Genomic DNA, 19253 nt, shown 5'->3' with positions numbered 1-19253 from the left:
TGTCAGGGAAACCTGAGATCCATCCCCAAGTTAGTTGTGGCTAGAAAATGTGTGGATTTCCCCTTTTTGTTGGGGTTTGGGTTTTTTCTGTGTTTTGTATCAGCACCAAATTAATGTAAATTACACTTACTATATGAAGTGTGACTTCTGCAAACCACAGTGAGTGGTTTTCACATGTCAGGAGTGCATGGATGGTCTTCTGTGTCTGTGGTCTTCTGCAACCAGAGATGGTTCAGCATTTCCAAAATATTCTGCAGCTTGTGGGTTTCCTGGGTGTTTTGGTTTTGTTTTGGCTTTTTTGGTTTTGGTTTTGTTTGGTTGTTTTTTTTATTTTATGGGGATTTACAGCTTGGCTGTAAAAATTCATCTGTGGTTTGAATTAATGAAGCACACTTACGAGAGGGCTGGAGTGATTATTCCTGACCTCTGGGATACTCTCCATTGAAATTAATTTAATATTTTAAAGTCTGTTTCTCCTTGAGCAGGGGGAGTGGGCACTAAGAGTCATGTCTTGGGTCTGCATCCCTTTAAATTCACAGAAAACAGCAGCAACTCTCTTGAGATCACGAAATCAATACAGAATTTGGAAACATTAGAATATTTTTCGTCTTCGCTGTCGTTATGTCCATCTAGATTCCCACCCTATTCCTCAGTTAATCCAAGTGTAAAGGGATAGCAGTGATGCCCTTACGCAGAGGGATGGAGGTGACTTAAATCACATCTCACTGCCGTGTGAAAGCTCCTCTCTTTTAAATTAGGTTTTAACAACCCACTGAGCTCCCCATGAAATAGGCTGATGTCCTGCAGACATCCCAGCAAGCCACTAAGCATGTGACAAAGTATTATAAAATTAGGAAACGTGGTTTGTGATAAAATATAATAAATATTTATTTCCATACATGGTACCTGTAGTTGCTTGTGCTCTGAGTAGAGAAGCTGAGAGGATCCCTTGGAGCCATGAGCAAACCGCAGTGACCTCCATAATGCCAGAGCATTTATGAAAGGAAAGCCTGGGAAGGCGGGATGTGGGGTAGCTGTGTCTGGCACTCACAGGTGTGTTTGTTCCCTGCACAGACGCCCTGAGGAGCATTGCCTCCATGAACCACGGCCCGCGCTCCTCCCCGGCCGAGCTCAGCGGCGCCAGCCACCACCTACTGCGAGAGCGCAAGTCCTCAGCGCCGTCCCACTCCAGCCAGCCCACCCTGTTCACCTTCGACTCGCCTGCCAGCCACCTCCAGAGCACCCTGTCTGCCAGTGCCCCCCAGGACTACCTTTTCCTGCACCAGTGCATGAGCAGAAAGTCAGAAAATGCGAGGTATTGTGGCCCACCCACTCAGGGACAGCTGAGGGGAGGGCTGGGTGTGAGTGGCTCAACCTACCTCCATCCTTGGAAGTCTGCAAAACCCATCTGGAGAAAGTCCTGAATGATGGTCTCATCTCATCATGGTTGGGAGGAGGTCAGAGTGGTGACCTCACAAACTCCCAGCTTTCCTGGCTATTCAGGTGGTGTTAAAAGCTGGCTGAAAGGGTGGGGGTCAGTGGCATGAAGTCTAGTTGGAGGCTAGTCCCTAGCAGTACCCCAGGGGTCAATACTGGGTCCAGTTCAAAGGGGCATGAAATTGCTGGGGGGCCTGGAGCATCTTTCTTAAATGGAAAGGCTGAGAGAGCTGGAACTGTTTCAGCTGGCACATGAAAAGTCCCAGGGGTATCTCCCCTGCAGGGACGGTGCAAAGGGGATGGAGCCAGGCTCTTGTCAGTGATGCCCAGTGCCAGGAAGCCGAGGCCATGGGCACAAACTTAAACACAGGAGAGCCCATCTGAACATCAGGAAGCATTTTTTCACTGTGAGTGTGACTGAACACTAGCACACGTAGCCCAGAGAAGTTTAGGAGTCTCCATTCTTGAAGATACTCAGAAGCTGTCTGGCACAGTCCTGCCACAGCCCTGCTTGAGGAAGGGTTTAGACCAGATCACTTCTACAGGTCCCTTCCAACCTTAACCACTTTGTGATCCTGCAGGCAGGGCCCTAATTCCTGCCCTTAACCAGAAGAAGGACAAACAAAGGGATGGGCAGGGTTTGCACCACGCTGCGGTTCACCCCTTGCAGAGCTCGCTGGCTTGGTGGCAGCTGGTGGTGCACAGTGTGGGATTCCTGAGCCAGCGACAGTCCCCGCCTCCAGACCCAGCCAGTTGCCTTAAATAGCGAGGAGTTTTTTTGACGTGGAGAGTTTTGGCTCGCAGGAGCAGGCAAGGAGGGAGGGAGGGAGAGACAGTCGGAACCCAGCTGGCGTGAGTGAGAGCAGAGCTCGGGCTGCATCCACTGGGCTCTCCTGCTGCAGCTGACTTTCCCTACTCAGAAAACAACAACGGAAAAAGGCTCAGAAAAATTAACTTCAGATAGAGTTAATGGAACAGTGGTTTAAAAAAAAGGTCCTCTCACGCTCCAGCTGTGAGGATGCCTAAAAGCCACTCTCTGGGAACCTGAACGGGGCTGGGACCTGGAAGAGAAGGGAGCAGGCACCAATGCTTCGGTGAGCAGAAACAAACCTGGCCAGTGGTAACTTCTGCAACTGGGCCAGAAATGATGCTCTGATCAATGCCCAGTGCATGGAGTCAGGCTGCAGGACTGCTGGGAATCCCTCTGCTTTCTGCTCTGGAACTCTTACTTTACTCATCCAAAAAAGGAGGGTAATAGTAGCTAATTGGCAGGCAATGCAGAATAATTAACCCATGAGATGTTTCAAGTGTCGACCAAAAATACCCTGACAGAACCCAAACCACTTCTGGGTGGGCTGAGGTCCAAAGGTGGTAGGGATTCATTTATCTTATCAGAGCATTGCTTGCTTTTTCCTCTAAATAAACTCTATTTCTGAGCGCCATCTCGTGCTGGCTCCGTGAAACAGAGTCCCTGTTGTCCCTGCAGAGCATCAACCACACCAGAGCACTGTAAACCAGCATCTCCCAGCTTTTCCTAAAGGACTGGCACTTTCCCAGTGATTTACCACAACTGGAAACTCTCCCCGTAACCATTTCACTTTTTCTCACCAGAGTGATTGATACAGGGCAGAACTTTCTTCTGTGCTGGGGTGTTTACATGGGGCTGGCTGAGCCCTTTCTGACTGGGAGAGTGTGATCCCCAAAAGCCTGACTGACCCATGTGAGGGATAAAGCAGAGATAAAACAGGAGATGAAGTACCTTGAGGGGAATCAGCAGAGCAGCAGTGGCTAACCAGGAGTTGTTAGAGGCCTGGGATCTCTGTGCTTGGCCCCTGTTCTGACGAGTCCCCAGGCATGACCGCACGTCAATCGAGGAATCATTACCAAGGCATGGATCTAGTGACCACACTGCCCTTCTCACCCTGGACAACTCCAGGGCTTTTACAAATCTGAAATTAGCCTTGAGGTTCATTCCTCCCCCCATACACATCAGGACTGCCAACCGCAGATCCCAGCCGGGGACTTCTATTACCTCCCCAGTGCTTGTCCTGCAAGAGTGCAGGATGATGACATGGCTGGAGACCTTGAAATAATCCCCATCCGGAATTTTTTCAGGCCTTTGCACATTTGCAAGGTAGAGGTGAGATGAAATCTCCCTCCTGAACTGCAGATGGGCAGTCGAGGCATGATGGCAATGCTGGCAGATTGACACTTGGCAGCTGTGCCCTGGGATGTTGTCAGCTGGTGTGAAAAGTGCCCTTTTGGATCAGTTTATGTCTGGACAAAAGGCTCATTCTTGCTTATAGCCCTGTCATGGAGCTGAGTGCATGTACCTCTCACCTATGACAGAGGCATTTTGACGGTGTTTCAGGATCAAGTGGCTTGTGGGCGTGTTTGGAAGGGTCTGAGGTGTTCTCATTGCTCTGGGGCTGGGCAGGGCAGGTCAGTACGGTGACAGACAGGGGGAGCAGAGCTCCCAGAACCAGCTGTCCCCCCATTCCAGCCCCTTTCTCCTCTCCCTCTGCAGGAGTGCCAGCTTCTCCCAAGCCACCAGGTCTGCCTTCTTCATGCGGAGCGACTCGGCGGTGCAGAAGCTCTCGCAGGGCAACGGGCACTGCATGAACGGCGTTGGCGGGCAGCTCCACGGCTTTTACAGCCTGCCAAAACCCAGCCGGCACAACTCGGAGTTCAGGGACAGTGCCTACGACCTCCCGCGCTCCTTTGGCTCCTACACCCACCCCAAGTCGAGCCTCACCAGCTCCGAAACTGATAATGAGGAGGTCTACACCTACAAGACTCCCAACAACACCCTATGCAAGGAGTTTGGGGAGCTCTCCACAGACTCCTATGACATCCCTGCCACCCCACTCTCCATCTACCAGATCCCTAGGACATTTACACTGGACAAGAACCACAACGCTCTGGCTGTGGCCGCCAGCGACTCGCCCGCTGCGCCACCCCCACGGCCCCCGAAGCCTGGGCAGACAGAGCCACGCTGGGGCAGTCCACCCCAGCGGCCCCAGCCTGGTGAAAATCTAGGTCTCACCCCCATGGCAGCCACCATTCCCCGGAGAAACACGCTGCCAGCAGTGGAGAACAGCAGACTGCACCGAGGTGAATTTGGAGGTGGGGACCTGGGGGTGGCTTTGTGCTATCCAGCAGCCTTGGGTGGATGAGCCACTGGGTTGTGGTAGGGCTGGGGTGCACATGGCACCAACCAGAATACAGAGAAACTCTGCTCAGCCAGGATCTGGCCCTGGTTTTTGTATTCAGCAGGCATGGAGAGGCATACACAGAGTTCTGCCCACCAGAGCTGCTCTGCTGGCTCTTGGCTGTGTTGTACCTTAAACCAAAACTCCAAATGAGCTTGCTTATGCAGCCCTTTGCCAGATTTTTGTGATTTCGGCAATTTTTAGCTTACCTTTACTTTAACTCATATCCAGGTTTATCAGAACATACTTCAGCTTGGAAGTATGCCTTGGTTTTGCTCACAAAGGTGGGTAAGCAAAACCTTGGTTTTGCATGTCTCCAAAATCCAGCAACCCTAAGTGCAGCAGAGCCACAATTGCCATTGGCCATGGGTGGGCTGTAGGTGTACGTGCCCTTTCCAAACCTTGTGCCTAGGATAAGATAGTTGCAAAGTAACTTAGAAAAGCTGGCTGGAGAGAAAATGCACTGTAAATTATACACACAGCTCTCTGAAATGCTTCTTCCATCTCCTGCTACCTAAATGCCCACCCTTAGGCTGAGATCAGATTCATGCTCAGCAGTAAACAGACTGGTCTAAGAGCTTAGCACCCATCCTCCCCTTCCTGGAGGCTGCCAGCCTCTAAATTTACTGAGCAAGCTCTAACAGAGCTTCCCCATAACTCAGTTTTGTCACCATGATCTGCCTTATCTGACACCTTTACCCCTGGGATTTTGCAGCACTTCAGCAGAACAGGGTTAGGTCTGCACAGCACGTGCAATTGTGCTGGTGCATCAAAGAGATGCTAATTGGAAAGCAGCATAGCAGAGAGCCTGTGACAAGCTAAAGACCACGTCTTCTCATCAGCATCTCAATCAACAAGAACAGATACTGCCCTACCAGTGCCTGGATTTTGTTTTCAGGGACCCCTTGTTGTTATCAGCTGTGGTGGGACACATGCATTTGTGGTTGTGTTGCAGCTTCTTCCTGTGAGACGTACGAGTACCCCCAGCACGGGGGCGGCAGCGCTGTGCAGTCAGTGGAGTCCATGAACGATGGATACCACTCCTACCTGGTGAGTTGGCCTTGGTGTGGCCACCACACTGCAGGCACCACTTGCACCTTACAGATTCAGAGACAGGTTGGTTCCAAGCTGGCCCTCACAGCCCAGTCCTGCACAGCTAAGTGAAGAAGGGGTCTGTTAATGGTTTCTGTTTAAACCATGGTGAGCTGCAAAGAGCAGATGGGGTGGCAACCATCTAACCCAGCATGATGTGCAGAGCTTTGCTTACACACAGTGTATCTGCCTGCAGCTTTGGCCCAAAAAAAACTACCCAAGAGTTTGCCTTCTTCCTGAAAGCCTGGGATGCCGCTGAGCTAAATTTTGACATGTAGCCAGAACAGCCTCTTTTGTGTGCACTTTCTAAGATTTCCTGAACTGGAAATTACATTAAAGCAACCTTTCATATTCCGTTTTAGTCACAGACACAGCCTAGGGAAGAAAGACTTTCCAGGTTAAGCATGCTTCTCCAGCTCACTCTGATCATGAGAAGATGATCAGGTCTGGGTGATAAAGACCTTTCTGAAAACTCAGGATGTTGCAATGTCTTGGAAACAAAGGACGTAGACCCTCTCAGTGCAAACTGATGTCCAAGGACGGGACAGATCATTCCTCCCCTTTGTGCTTAGATTTTAGAGTGAGTCTCCCCTCAGATGCTGTTTGGTTATGATGAAATGGAGGGTTTGTAGTGGATGGGGTTGAGCAGTGCCTGATGCTCACAGTGCCTGATCCTCCTCCAGCAGGCCAAGGCAGCGGTGGCCCGCTCCCACAGCACCGACTCCGAGGACAACTACGTCCCCATGAACCCCGGTTCCTCGCCCCTAATCCACACCCAGAAAGCCAACGACAATGCCCAAAGTCTCTACATCCCCATGAGCCCTGGGCCGCATCACTTTGACCTGGTGGGCTTGTCCTCGGCCACCCTTCCCGTGCATAAAGGAGGAGCCGTGGCTCAGTGCCACCGGCGGCTGAGTGAAATCCAGCCCCCGCCAGTCAACCGCAACCTCAAACCCGACCGGAAAGGTAAGAACCTTTAGCTGTGCACAAACCTTCCCAGGAATCCTTCTGTTTTTTTAATACTTCAGACTACATCTGTGAAGTTGTGTCCAGTCCCAGGTGGGGTGTGCTTTGCTACTGCCAGCACAGTCAGACCTTCAGTTGTCCCTCATCCCCTTCCTCTTTCAGAAGCTCTGTAGTGCAAATGTAGCTTTCCTGGTGCTTGAGCAGTCCATCTCAAACCCTTCCAGGCCTTTACAGATGCATTTCACAAGCAGGATTTCACCCGTTTGGCCTGCACCCCTCCCTGTGCTCCACCCCAAAATTTCAAAGTTGTATTCAGATGACACAAGTTTTTCCTACAGTTTCCTGCTGGCTGGTTCCAGGCAGTTCTTCCTTCAGGGCTCTGCTGACATTCTCCAAATCTTTCCCTAATCCATTGTCTGAACAGTGGCCAAGGAGATCCTGAGGAGGAGGGCTCCCATCTCTAGGGTGTCAACACCTAACCCCATGAACACTCCATTCAAGGGTTGGGGTAGGAGTGTAGAACTCTTCCACCTAATGAACTATCCATGATGAGAAGGGCTTTCATCTGCTACCCTGCAGATGTCCTTTTCCATTCCCTATGGGAAAACACTCCACACAGAGGTAGTTCAGGTCTGGCAGAGCCTGGTCTTGTTCTCATATAATGCATTAGTTACCACAGATATCTAATGAGTGGTTTTGGGATTTGGGTATTTTTAGCAGATCTCTGTTCCCTAGAAGGCACATCCCCATTTTGGGACTACCCATCCACTTTGGGGCTGTGGAGCAGAGGGAGAAATTCACTGTTTTCCCACAGTTCTGGCGTAAATGAGCACAGGGGTTTTGGTTTGGAGTATTTGTCATCAGCAGGGAGGGCTGGGGAGCTGATTAGTAGAATGGGAAGTAATCAACCATTTGTTGGGGGCACTTTCATGCCAGTCATGGATGCTGAATTGTAGGAACATGCTGTCTCTGAATAAAGGCTTTTCCCCTCCCCAGCAAAGCCATCACCGCTGGACCTGAGGAACAACACTGTCATTGATGAGCTTCCCTTCAAATCACCAGTCACAAAATCCTGGTCCAGGCCAACGTGAGTAATGGCTGGGGGATGATTTCTTGCTTTGCTCCAACAGCAACTCTCTGGTCTCATTATTACTGACATTCACAGGTAGCCATGCTGTCACCTCTGCCATGGATTAAACATTCCCCACATCACAGCTAGTGGCAGGAAGGTAAATTCATTTAGGTTGGGATTTCACATGAAAGCCCAGCATGTGGCTAACAAGATAATTAAGATCCCTTGAAGACATTTCCTGTTTCTGGGATCTGACAACTGTTGGAGAGCTGTGGCTCTGACCTGGGACCTGTGGTCCACCACAATTCATGATTCAGCTGAGCCAGACCAACTGAGCCATGCTGTGTGAGGGGCATGATTTCACATCCAAGCTATTCCCCCCCCAGACCCCACTGTCATCTAAAAACACAGGGTGACTCTCAGGGTCTGACCAAGCCGTGTTTTGATTGCCTTGAAAGCAAAGCTTAGCCTGAAGGAAGTCTGCACAATTAAACCAAAGCACTTCAGAGCTATGTCTGCCAGCCAAAAATAACAGGATTCGCACAATTCCAGCTCTGCTACTAATTCACGGTCTGATGTTGACCAGTAAAAGGCAGAAGCAAAGCTTGGCTGCTATGACTCCTCTAATAAATTGGATTGTGTGGAGACTGACTGCAGGGCATGAACGCTGTGTGCTGAAATCACTGCGCTGGGAAGCAGCAAGCAGGGTTTGATTGACAAGAGGTCTGACCCTGGAGAAGCTAATGGATTTTTCCCCTATCAGCTAATCATATGACCCTGCTTTACTGAAAGGCAACAAATAGCTTTTTGAGACACGTGCTTTAATGCCAGAAGATGATTTCATTATTTTGTTCAGTATAATTAGATTTGGCCAATTGAAAGAAAGACAATTCCTCAGAGGATTTGTTTTCCTGCAAAAAATTTGGATAGGGCCTGTATGGTAAACAAATCCTGTTGCTGTGGTGGGGCTGGAGGTGAGAGGCTTCACCAAGGCTGCCCCTCCATCCTCCACAATTAAATGTTTCCTGAGAGATGAAGGAGTTAGTGGAATCTGATTTGTGTAGATGAGAGCAGGAGAGTTATAGGTACATAGAAAGCAGGGGGTTACTAAAAAATTCTAGTAAGAAGAAATTGAGAAGACCAAACCCAAGAATTTCCAATCGATGGAAAGGGCAGGCTGGAGAACCTCGGTACCACCAGCTCTTCCTCATGCCCAGACTGGGTCACGGTGATGGTTGCAGGCATCAGGAGCTGCCCTCTCCCACCTCCATGGCAAAGGACAAGCAGGACCTGCAGCCCTCAGTAACACCTCCCCCCTGTCCCTGCAGGCAGACCTTCAACGCCGGCTCTCTGCAGTACTGTCGCCCTGTCTCCTCCCAGAGCATCACCAGCACTGACTCGGGAGAGAGCGAGGAGAACTACGTGGCCATGGTAAGGGCCCACAGCTAAGATAGGTGGTTCTGGCAGGACATTCAGTCTCCCCAGCTCTGCAGATGCATTCCTAGCTCGTGACAGGGAAGTGCTCAGATAGCACAGTGTGGAGTACATCCTTATGTGTATCCCTCAATGCACAAAACAGGGTGTTTCCTTCTGAAAACAGCGTGTCTCATTGGAGTTTTAAATGTGTATGAAAGCAGAAACATGTATCACCCATTTTGCCAGGAATTAAGAGGGATTTAAAAATTTATACAGACTGTCAGGGTGTATTTTCCTAATTAAGGTTGATTTTTTTCAAATTTTTTCAATTTTTTTCCCCTAATAGCTGCTTACATCATGTGTCTGTGGGAGCAGGGGCTATCAGAGCAGAAGCAGGGAGTGGCACTGCTTACAGGGAGGGGATTTTGACTGTTTTGGTGAAGCTACTGACTTGAAGCATATTTTTGAGGCTATGTAACTAATGGGGTAGAGGAAATCTGTGCTCTGTGCAGCATGGTTGTGATTAGCAAAGATTCCAGAACTGGCCTGGCCTTGCTGAGGTGTGGTTCTAGGGACATGCTAAAGCCCACGTCTGCTGTCAGGCATGTGAGTAAAATCAGCACAAAGGCAGCAGAGCTGCTCTGATACATGAAATCAAGAGCATGAGTTTGAAATATTTGTTAGCACAATATACAGCATTGATAGTATCCCAGCAGTTCTTGCACATCCTTGTCCCAGAGGCAGGTGAGCAAATAACCAGGCTCTTTTAAAGGTGCCTCCAACATGTTTCATTTCTGGATTTGTGTTAATTTCCTTTTTTCTTTCTTCCTTCCCACTTTAATCCTCATTATCTCTCCTGTCTCTTCCCTGCATTAGCAAAACCCCATTTCTGCTTCTCCTGTTCCTAGTGGTACCAACAGCCCAGCGCCTAAAAAGAGTTCGGGGAGTGTGGATTACCTGGCCCTGGACTTCCAGCCAAGCTCACCAGGGCCACACAGGAAGGTATGGGAGATTTTATAAACTTCTGGTTAAAAAGTGATGCATTTTTAAGGGGTTCTATGCACATTGGCAACAGCATGGTACAAAGCCCAGACTGTGGTCTCAGGAATCTCTGATGCTCAGAGGGCTGGAGCACCTCTACGATGGAGGCTGGCTGAGACAGGTGGGATTGTTCAACCTGGAGAAGAAAAGGCTCCAAGGAGACCTTGAACCATTTTCCAGTGCCTAAAGGGGCTACAAGAGAGATGGAGAGGGACTTTTGACAAGGGTATACAGTAACATTAAAGGGGTAATGGTTTCCAGCTGTCAGAGAGCAGGTTTAGATTAGATATTAGAAAGAAATTCTTTACTCTGTGAGTAGTGAGGCACTTGAACAGACTGCTCGAAGAAGCTTTGGTTGCCACATCCCTGGAATTCTTCAAGGCCAGGTTGGATGGGGCTTAGAGCAACCTCATCTAGTGGAAGGTGTTTCTGCCCATGGCATGGTTGAAATGAGATGATCTTTAAGGTCCCTTCCAACCCAAACCATTCTGTGACCCACTGCTATATTTGCTCTAGGTCAAACTCAGTCTCCCTTGCATGTCTGCAGCTTTGCTGGCAGTGCAAAGCAGAAGCATGGATGTGCAGGGTTCAGGGATGCTGATGAGACCACAAACTCAGCTGGAGACTATACATTGAAAAGCTGTCAGGAGGTATCCCAAGAAGTATCAGAATTGATTTTTTCCTCCTTCACAGGAGGAAAAAACGAAAAAAACCAACAGGTCCTCCTAGACTAGACTTGGATTTTGCACCTGAAAGTTGAAGGACTAGGGTTGTATAAACATTCATGGCAACCATTTGTGAGTTGGCCTCACTTTCTCAAACACCACTTTGTTTCCCAGGCAAAGCATCCCACTGGTTGGGTCCTTTTATTATTTGACAGTTGTCCCTCGATGGTTTCTTTCTGCCCAGTAATATTTCTGCAAGTATCACCCATTTAAATTATATCCCATTCTGGAAAAGTGATTTTAGACCACTAAAAAGCATGATCTGGCTCCAGTTACAAGCAGATGGAGGTCCTGTGAAATGCTTGTAAAGTCAGAAAAAGCTTCAAGACTCCAGGAGTTATGGTAAAAAGTACCTCCTTGTTCTCAACACATCTCTTGGGAGACCCTGCAAACATATCTGTTGTTTGGGAATGAAAATGAGCTAGTGCCATAGGTGGGTAGAGTCAGCACAGCTAAAAGGTATAGAGCTGGCATTTCTATGTGTATCTCTAAGAGTTCTGAAGTTCTTTACAGGAAAATAAGCAAGATGCAAGGCTGAACTCCAAAAGTCAGCAGTTACAGAACACAATTGCAACCAAACATTCATGTCCCAAAGTTTGTGAGAAGGTAGAGACCCATGTGCTGTTTCTACCCTCCCATTGCACTGCGGTCTCATGCCAGCAAGAGGCAGAGCAGATTGAAATCCTTCATCCTCATGTCTTTGGGAGGTTAGAGGGAGGGTGATGAGCTGTGAGGTCTTCAGGAAGGCAGGAATGGTGCTGGTGGTCTTGTGGCACCTGCTGCAGGAAGGAGTGAGAGGGAAGAGCAGGGAGCAGATGAGTGACCAGACGGTGCCCTGTTTCTCCTCCCCACAGCCCTCCACATCGTCAGTTGCCTCAGATGAGAAGGTTGATTACGTGCAAGTGGACAAGGAGAAGACACAGGCGCTGCAGAGCACCATGCAGGAGTGGACTGATGTGCGGCAGTCCTCGGAGCCTGCCAAGAGCATGAAGCAGTAGTGCCTGCGGCAGGCAGCAAAACAGGAACATGTCCTGTTGGTTTTCCCCAGCTGCAGCCCCACTGGGCTGCCAGGCCCACTTGGGCTGGATTTCTAAGACTTCTCTGTGGAGGGGAGGGGGTGTCATTGGTTTGTTTTTTTCTCTTAAAACAAAACAAAACTTAATTTCAGGGGAAGACTTGGCGGATACTGTTTGCCAGTGATAAAGACCAACTATGTTTGGTGGCTAGGTTTGTGCTTTAGCTGCTGGATGCACTGTCCAGGAACTTTGACTTAGCAATACCAGGTTTCACCCTACTCATCTTTTCCTTACAGCTATTAAAGCCACCTTGTATGTTCTAACACTGCATCATCTCTCCCCGTCTTCTTCCATATCGTACCCTAAACCATGGCACGCAGGTTTTATCTCCCAAAGGATATCATTGCCCAGCTCTGATTCTCCACTCCTTATGGTTGTCCTCTTCTCTGCCTCCTCCCAGTCCCAAAACTGAGCAAGGACCATTGCTTTTGAAATCACTTTTGTTGTCCTGTCTCTTGTAAATAATATGTTCAAAACCTCTGAGGGCTGTTCTACTCTTGGCTGGACAGCCCCCAAGGTTTTGGTTGGGGTTGTTAACCTTCAGGAGCTTGACACACCATCCCCACCATCCCATTGAGCTGACTTAGGAGCCCAGGACTTGCCCCATCATACACACACATACATGTCAGCATATGCTCTCATGAGTTTGTTGGGGTTCTTCTGTTTGTATTCTCCATTAACTCTCAGAGTGAACGGGCTGGAGAGATTGGTTTTGGAAGGGGCTGGAGGGATTGGCTTTGGAAGGTAGAATTTAAGCACTGACCCACTGCCTCTCCGAAACCAACTCCTGTGAATCTGACCCTAAAAACCACAGTTTGCCTTTTGTGGCACCAGAAGAAGCCCATAGAGTGAGAGTCCTACATCAAGGACATTGTGAGAAGCCCTGTGGTTGAGTATGAGGGGGCAGGGAGGCTCTGGAGACGCTGTGTGTGTGGACTGGCATAAGGATGAGTGACAAGAAGGGAGTGGGAGGCTGCTGTGAGGACTGGGAGAAGGCAGGAGGTGTACTGCAGAGATTGGTCCTGGGTGAGGAGGTTGGGTGGAATGTTTCTTGGAAGAAAGAAGAAGAGTAATTGAAATGTTGGTTGATGGTGAGGTCATAGGCTTGGGAAGAGGTTGGTCAGGAGAGACAAGGCAGGGCGTTTCAGTAGGAGCTTTAACGTAGCATTGTGGTTGGTTTGTGGAGGGTGCAAAAGGCTGAACTGTTTTCCCCTCATCTTCAGCAATGTTTCTTCAACACAACACTGGGGCTTGCTGACATTAATGGCCCTAGGCTCTAATTATGGGTGGGAGTCTGCTGTTGTCCCTTGCCAGCATCCTTAACACATCCAGGCTTTGGGATCGTTCGCCAGGCAGCTGCTGAGCACAGAGGGAAGAGAAGGACGAGACAGTTTAATGCAGAGATAATAATTAATGATCTCAGGAAAACAGGAAGGACTAATGATTGCCGTGGAGCAGCCTGATTGCCAGACAGCAAGTGCTGACACGAATAAACAGGCTGACCGCAAACCAAGAGCCAAATGAAGGAGACATCAGAAAGATTAGGTAATAATATTTATTAAAGAGCTGGAGCTATTCTTTCTGCAAGCTGAACCCCTCCCAGCACCATGGGCTCTGTGTTCCACCAACACCACCAAGTTGTATTGATTATTAATGCTTAAGCATTGACACATTTGCTTAATCTTGGTCTGAGCTTGGAAGGGCCAGACATGACCCACATGGGGATAGGATTCCAGTCCCTTAAGGGCTGTGTGCTGGTAAAATAATTCTTGAACTTTCAACACCATTTTGTGTTTTCTTCTTGCATGCCATGAAAGGGAAGGATGCTAATGAAAAGCTCTGATAACCCTGTTGAGACATTGAAGTGTTGGACTTTTATAGAAACAAGGAAGCAAATACCCTAATGTTTATGTTAGTAATTATAATTACTAGAAGGGAAGAAACCTCAAAGCCCCAAAGGGGAAAATTTAGCAGAGTCAGATGCTTTCTAAAGGTCAGGGGGGGTGTTATACCCTGCAAGGGCCATTGCCTCCTGCTGGAGGCTTGCACACTTGCCTGGTGAGTTGACAAAATGAAGACTAGAATGCAGTACTTTGTATTTCTATTGCCCCTTTCATCTCTGCATCTCAGGGGAGACTAAACATTGCGCCTGATCCAGAGCCCACTGAAGTGTGCATTCACCCATCTGGGAGAGAGCTCCCATCCCCACCAAAAAGAATGTCACTCTTCTGGGAAGCTGATTTTTCCCATTTCTTCTTCAAAGCTGTTAGCTTTAGTGGCTCGAGAGAGAAACACATTGGGTTTGAGCGCGAGTTGCTGAGTGGGTGCCCTGTGCTTCTGCACTGGGACTAGGTGCCTCCAGTGCCCACTCCCACATTTAATCCAAGGGGTTAATTAGGACTGGAAAAGCCTTTTGTGGTACTGGAGAAACTTAACCTTTTTCTCCATGTTTCACAAATGTCTTTGTTCATGGGGCAACCATTGGCATGGGATAGCTCTTTTCCCAGGCTCAGGCCCTGTGTTTTGATAATTTCCTCTCATGAGCATCCCTAGTAACTGGTTCATTGCATTTGGCAGACCAAGGACCAAAATGGCCCAAAAGCAGCTACTAAACAACTGCTGGTTGCTGGCCCCTCTCTGCTTTGCAGTGAAGTCTGTGTTTTTACTGAAAAAGATACATTCCTCTACCTTTTCCCCTGCAAAGCACCAAGCAAACAGCACCACCAAACTAAGCAGAGGGCCACAGACTCTGTGCCATATAGACATGACTGTATCAACCCCTCCTGAAAGCATTAAGTAATCAATGGCTTCAGTGGAAATAGTCACCCACGACGATTGCCAAGCTGATTACAGCAGTCCCTGGTGATTAATGTTTGTGCAGTATTTAGTCTTAAACCATATTGAAAAGCAGCTGCTTTAATTACACAGACTGCCGAGAACTTTGTCCTGAAGGCATTGAGTTTATCGCATTCACTTTATACTTGGATTCTCAAGTATGACAGGCTCCTTTGTTAGAAATAGGTATTTAAGGAAACTGAGAACATTGCAAATTATTAATTTTAATTGAAATTAAACTGGCTTGAGCCTTCACGTCAGAGCCTCCTCTAGAGCTCTGTGGTTTGATTTAGAAAAGGGATGTGCTTGCATGTGTGTGTGCTCATGGAGAAGGGTTGTCTGTGGGACAAGCACCATGACCTCAATATTTAGTTTTATGAAGCACTGGGTCCATGGCTCAAAGCTTTCCCCAAGCTTGAAAATGACTAAGCAGGTGGTTTTAAAGGCAAAAGTCTCCAAGAGTGTGTATCCCTTGCTGTGAGTATGCAAATGCTGCTCATCATTCCTCTGCATGGTGAGATGTGTGAGCTGCCTTGGAGTACATTTCCAGCTCTAAATAGATGCCAGGCTTAGGCTTAGTCTCAAGCTGGCGAAAGAGAATAATGTGTGAGCACAGAGAGTGCCAGGGCAAAGCTGAGAGTCTGGTAAAGAGGGCCAAATGCAGAATCAGAACCAAAAGATAGGAAAGGCTTGGCTTGTCTAGGAGCTAACTGGAATGGATTTGAACTCTAGGCCACCAGCCACTGGCAAGGGTGAGATATGAGAGAACATGAGGTTGGGACGAGAGAAGGCAGGGGAGTTTGCCAGTAAGGTTTGGGTCTTGGTCCTCACCGTGTGCTCCTTTGGCCTGTGTTTTTGGGTCAGATGTGCAGAGACTTGTGGGTTATGGAATGCTCAGTAGAAGCTATGCACTGGTGGGACAGGAGCTTCCACCACTCTCGGGCACTTCACTCTCAAGGGGGTCATCCTGCCTGACAACGTGATGCCTGTGCTCTGGCATTCAGGAATGCTTGGGCTGTTCACCCAGCTCTGAGCTGGGCAGGAGAAACCCTACAAGAAATGTGTGGGGACCAGGACATCCTGAGGGGACACCTTGCTGAGGGCTCCCATGAGCTGTTCTTGGGGCAGCAGTGCCATGGTTTCACAGGGTTGTCCCTGGAGGTGCCATCTTCATCCCTGAAGTTTTTCAAGTTCAGTCTAGTCAACCCCATAGCTGACCCTGCTTGGAGCATCTCTTCCACACTGAGACCCTGTGCTGCTGGGGTTGAGTGGAGACCCCTCCATGTGAGGGAGGGGGCCCAGGGGGTTGCTTGGAGCCCTGTAACATCCAAAACAGGTACAGGGCCACTTCTCTGGCCATGAGAAGCCAAGTGGCAAGGCACACAGCTCAACCCCTAAGGCCATACTCCCCAGTGAGAAGGCCTAATCCACACTGGGCCATCCCTTGCACCTGGGAAAGGGCTGGCTGGCCCAGAACAAGTCATCCAGGACATGGACAGGCAGTTCTAGCAACTGTGAGACAGCTTGAACCTGTAAATTTGTCAGGCTAGATCCAGACCTCTCAGCAAACCCATGCCACCTCCACACCCTGGCATACCAGGAAGTGTTGGCTTGTTTTGGTTATACAATGATCATGTCTCCTTGGGTGGGAAGGGGTGTACAGCCACGTCCAGGTCTTATGGAAGTTGTTAAAATAGTTCCCAGGTGCTGTCTGAACTTTCTGGCCCAGGAGGCAAGTAAAAGGGTTGTTTTCTCAAGTTGTGCTTGCATTGTGTTGGTGTTTTCCCACCTGGTGATGTAAAAGTTCCATTCCATGTAAAAGCTGACACCCACAGTGCGTGTGCCATTGAAGGGATGCTGTCTAGGGGGTGAGATGGATGCAGCAGAACTGTGAGTATGAAGAAGCCCAAGTTCTACAGGAAGGGGGAAGAGCAAAGCCTAACTTTGGCACCAGCCAGAGAACACACATGGCTGTCAAAGAACCATCAAAAAAATCAGAGGGACCAGTCCAGCATCAAATCACAAGGGCCAATAATCCAATTTAGGGCCTCTGGTGAGTCTGAGTGTCTCTCTTCTCTGCCCAGCCTTCCCACATGTACATAATGATCTTGCAGCTGTTAATGAGGCTCTTGCAGGTCAAGATGTGCACTTTTTGTTCACGATTCCTCCTTGGTCTGGAGCAGTTCATCCCTCTATCAGCCTGTCCTTGGTGTCTCATCCTTGTAGTCACAATTTTATCCCCTTGTTCACGACTCCTAGTGTTGTACTGTCGATCAGGTTGCTGATTTAGTGTCTTCTCTTGAGAAAAGTTGATATGTAGCAAGGTGTCACAATACAGCTGTCCCCTTCCAGCTCACGGCCAGCTGGTCCTGGCACGTGGTGTTCAAGTTCTAACACCAGCCAGTAATATCTGAAACAGAAGCTGGGGCGCATGGCTCCATCTCTTTAGCTCAAAAAGCTTCTCAACAGGCTTGCTCCCAATCAGCAGGCTCTTAATTTTTGATGCAGCCCACTGCTAACATATAATGGGTTCATTTGTGGGCCAGTGGGTTGACCATATGGGAGAGGTTTGCCCCCAGACCAGGAGATAAGAAACCATCTTTTTTATTGTCATTCTCTGGGTGACACCACACTGTATCCTCATGTGGGACAAGAGGGTTCATGTGAACTCTGTATCCTGCTTTTTCTCCGGCTTGTAAAATGAAGGTTTTTAGTACTTATTTCCCCACCTCACATATGTGTCATGAGGTGTAATTAATTGACAACTAATAATGCAAAGAGCTGCTTTGAGTCTGCAGGCAATGGCTTGGCAGCGTGTGGTGCTAACCTATTGTCATGCCCAGCATCATACACGACACCAACACATCCCGCTCTGCAAAACTCATTAAAAAACCCTTCATCCTTAACTACCAAGGTGAAAAAAAACTTGGCAGGATTTTCTTCTGAGTGAGGGGGGTGGGGGAAATGTCATTTGCACAGTTTTCAGTGTTCTGCTGCCACATTTACCCTGGAAATACCACGAGTTTTTTGAGAGCAGCATGGATGTGGTGGCTGAGCCACGCTGCAGAGAGGGGAAGGGAGCAGGACCCTGGGCTCCACGGGGAGCCTGTCGATGAATCCCGTAGGGTTAGGACCAAACCTTTAGAGTAGTTATATCCCACGCAACCCAGCCCTTGGCAAAGTCAACGTGACTTTGCCATCATTGTGTGGGAACTTTGGGCATCATTGTGTGGGAACAGACCCAGTCAGATTAGGGTAGTTTTCTCCATTTGTTTCTTAACCTGCTGCGAGGAGGGGTTGGAGCCCTGGCTGTGAAGCTGTTGCATCAGCAGCCGATTCGCAGGGATGTTTTGTGTGTTTCAAAGCCTATGACTGTTTTTAAAGAGGAGTATTTTTAATTTTTTGATTTCCATTTGTAGAAGGAAGGACAAGAGTAATCTGTGGCAAACTGTACAGTATGTGTCTTCTTGTGGTGTCACTGTTTGAATGGTTATTAAGTTTTCAAATCACTGTGGACAGCTAATCACTTAAGTTATTAATTTATTCTTTGGGGGGTTGTTGTTTGGTTGGGTTTTTTTTAAAGTAATTTGAAACAATTATTTATCCTGTAAATCGGTCTTGAGTGAAGCCTAGATAATACTTTTTTTGCTGTTAATAAACATGGTACATGCCTGACGTGAAGGTGATCTCATTTTTAAGTACTGTATATGCAACAGAAAAGCAACAGGAAAATAAAAGAATGATAATAAAAAGATATCTCTCCCTGGTGATTCCCAGTACGGATTCAGAGCAGGGGGAAAAGGGGGAAACTAATAAGCAGATCAAGTTTGATTATGTAGTACCTTTAAAGCTTTCAGAGCATCTTCTCAGCATGTTGCCAAGTGTCTCCTACAGCTTCAGGTGTCCTGTATGGGTAAGGAGAGCCTTTAGGATGTAGCTAGGGTTTTTCCTGATACCAGAACCCAAGCCATGTATTTTTAAGCTGCTAAATTGAATTTCGTACCATATATCTGCTCTGCTGTGTGCAGTGTGAGGACAAATGCTGCCTTCCTCACCCATCAGCAGCTTAGCACCTATGAGCCTCAGCTCAGGACACCAAATCACCCAGAGAACCTCAGCAAAAGGACAAACCTTTTTCTCCAGAGTTAAAAGTTCAACTCTCCCTTTAAGACTTCCCTTTAAAAAAAAAAAAAAAAAAAAAAAAAAGACAACTGGGAAACGACACCTCCCTAAGCACAGCTCCTGTAACAGCTCTTTTAGACAAGAGTAGCATCATCTCACACCTGCAGCACACACCAAGAGCTGGGGACTCCCCTGTGGGCTCTCCTTGACCAGAGGCACGTGTGACAGACTAAACAAGCCAGACTATCTCATATACCAT

General features: G+C 48.3%; 1 protein-coding gene across 2 annotated transcripts in view; it reads left to right on the top strand.

Moving 5' to 3' along the window:
- Positions 1 to 19083, top strand: part of GAB2 (GRB2 associated binding protein 2) — a 93994-nt gene extending 74911 nt beyond the window's left edge. Inside the window, exons 3-10 of one of the 2 annotated variants that reach the window (XM_058799977.1) lie at positions 1075 to 1315; positions 3965 to 4551; positions 5605 to 5699; positions 6425 to 6707; positions 7704 to 7794; positions 9108 to 9210; positions 10072 to 10197; positions 11816 to 19083. In XM_058799977.1, coding sequence (XP_058655960.1) covers positions 1075 to 1315; positions 3965 to 4551; positions 5605 to 5699; positions 6425 to 6707; positions 7704 to 7794; positions 9108 to 9210; positions 10072 to 10197; positions 11816 to 11959 — 1670 coding nt within the window. In that variant the 3' untranslated portion in view covers positions 11960 to 19083. Of the gene's footprint in view, positions 1 to 1074; positions 1316 to 3964; positions 4564 to 5604; positions 5700 to 6424; positions 6708 to 7703; positions 7795 to 9107; positions 9211 to 10071; positions 10198 to 11815 lie in introns of both variants that reach the window. The other variant, XM_058799976.1, reaches the window with a different exon arrangement.
- Positions 19084 to 19253: the final 170 nt, after the last annotated feature.

This window comes from Ammospiza caudacuta, chromosome 2 (genome assembly GCF_027887145.1).
Source record: "Ammospiza caudacuta isolate bAmmCau1 chromosome 2, bAmmCau1.pri, whole genome shotgun sequence".
Classification (NCBI taxonomy): Eukaryota; Metazoa; Chordata; class Aves; order Passeriformes; family Passerellidae; genus Ammospiza; species Ammospiza caudacuta.
This window is presented reverse-complemented; position numbering and strand designations above follow the sequence as displayed.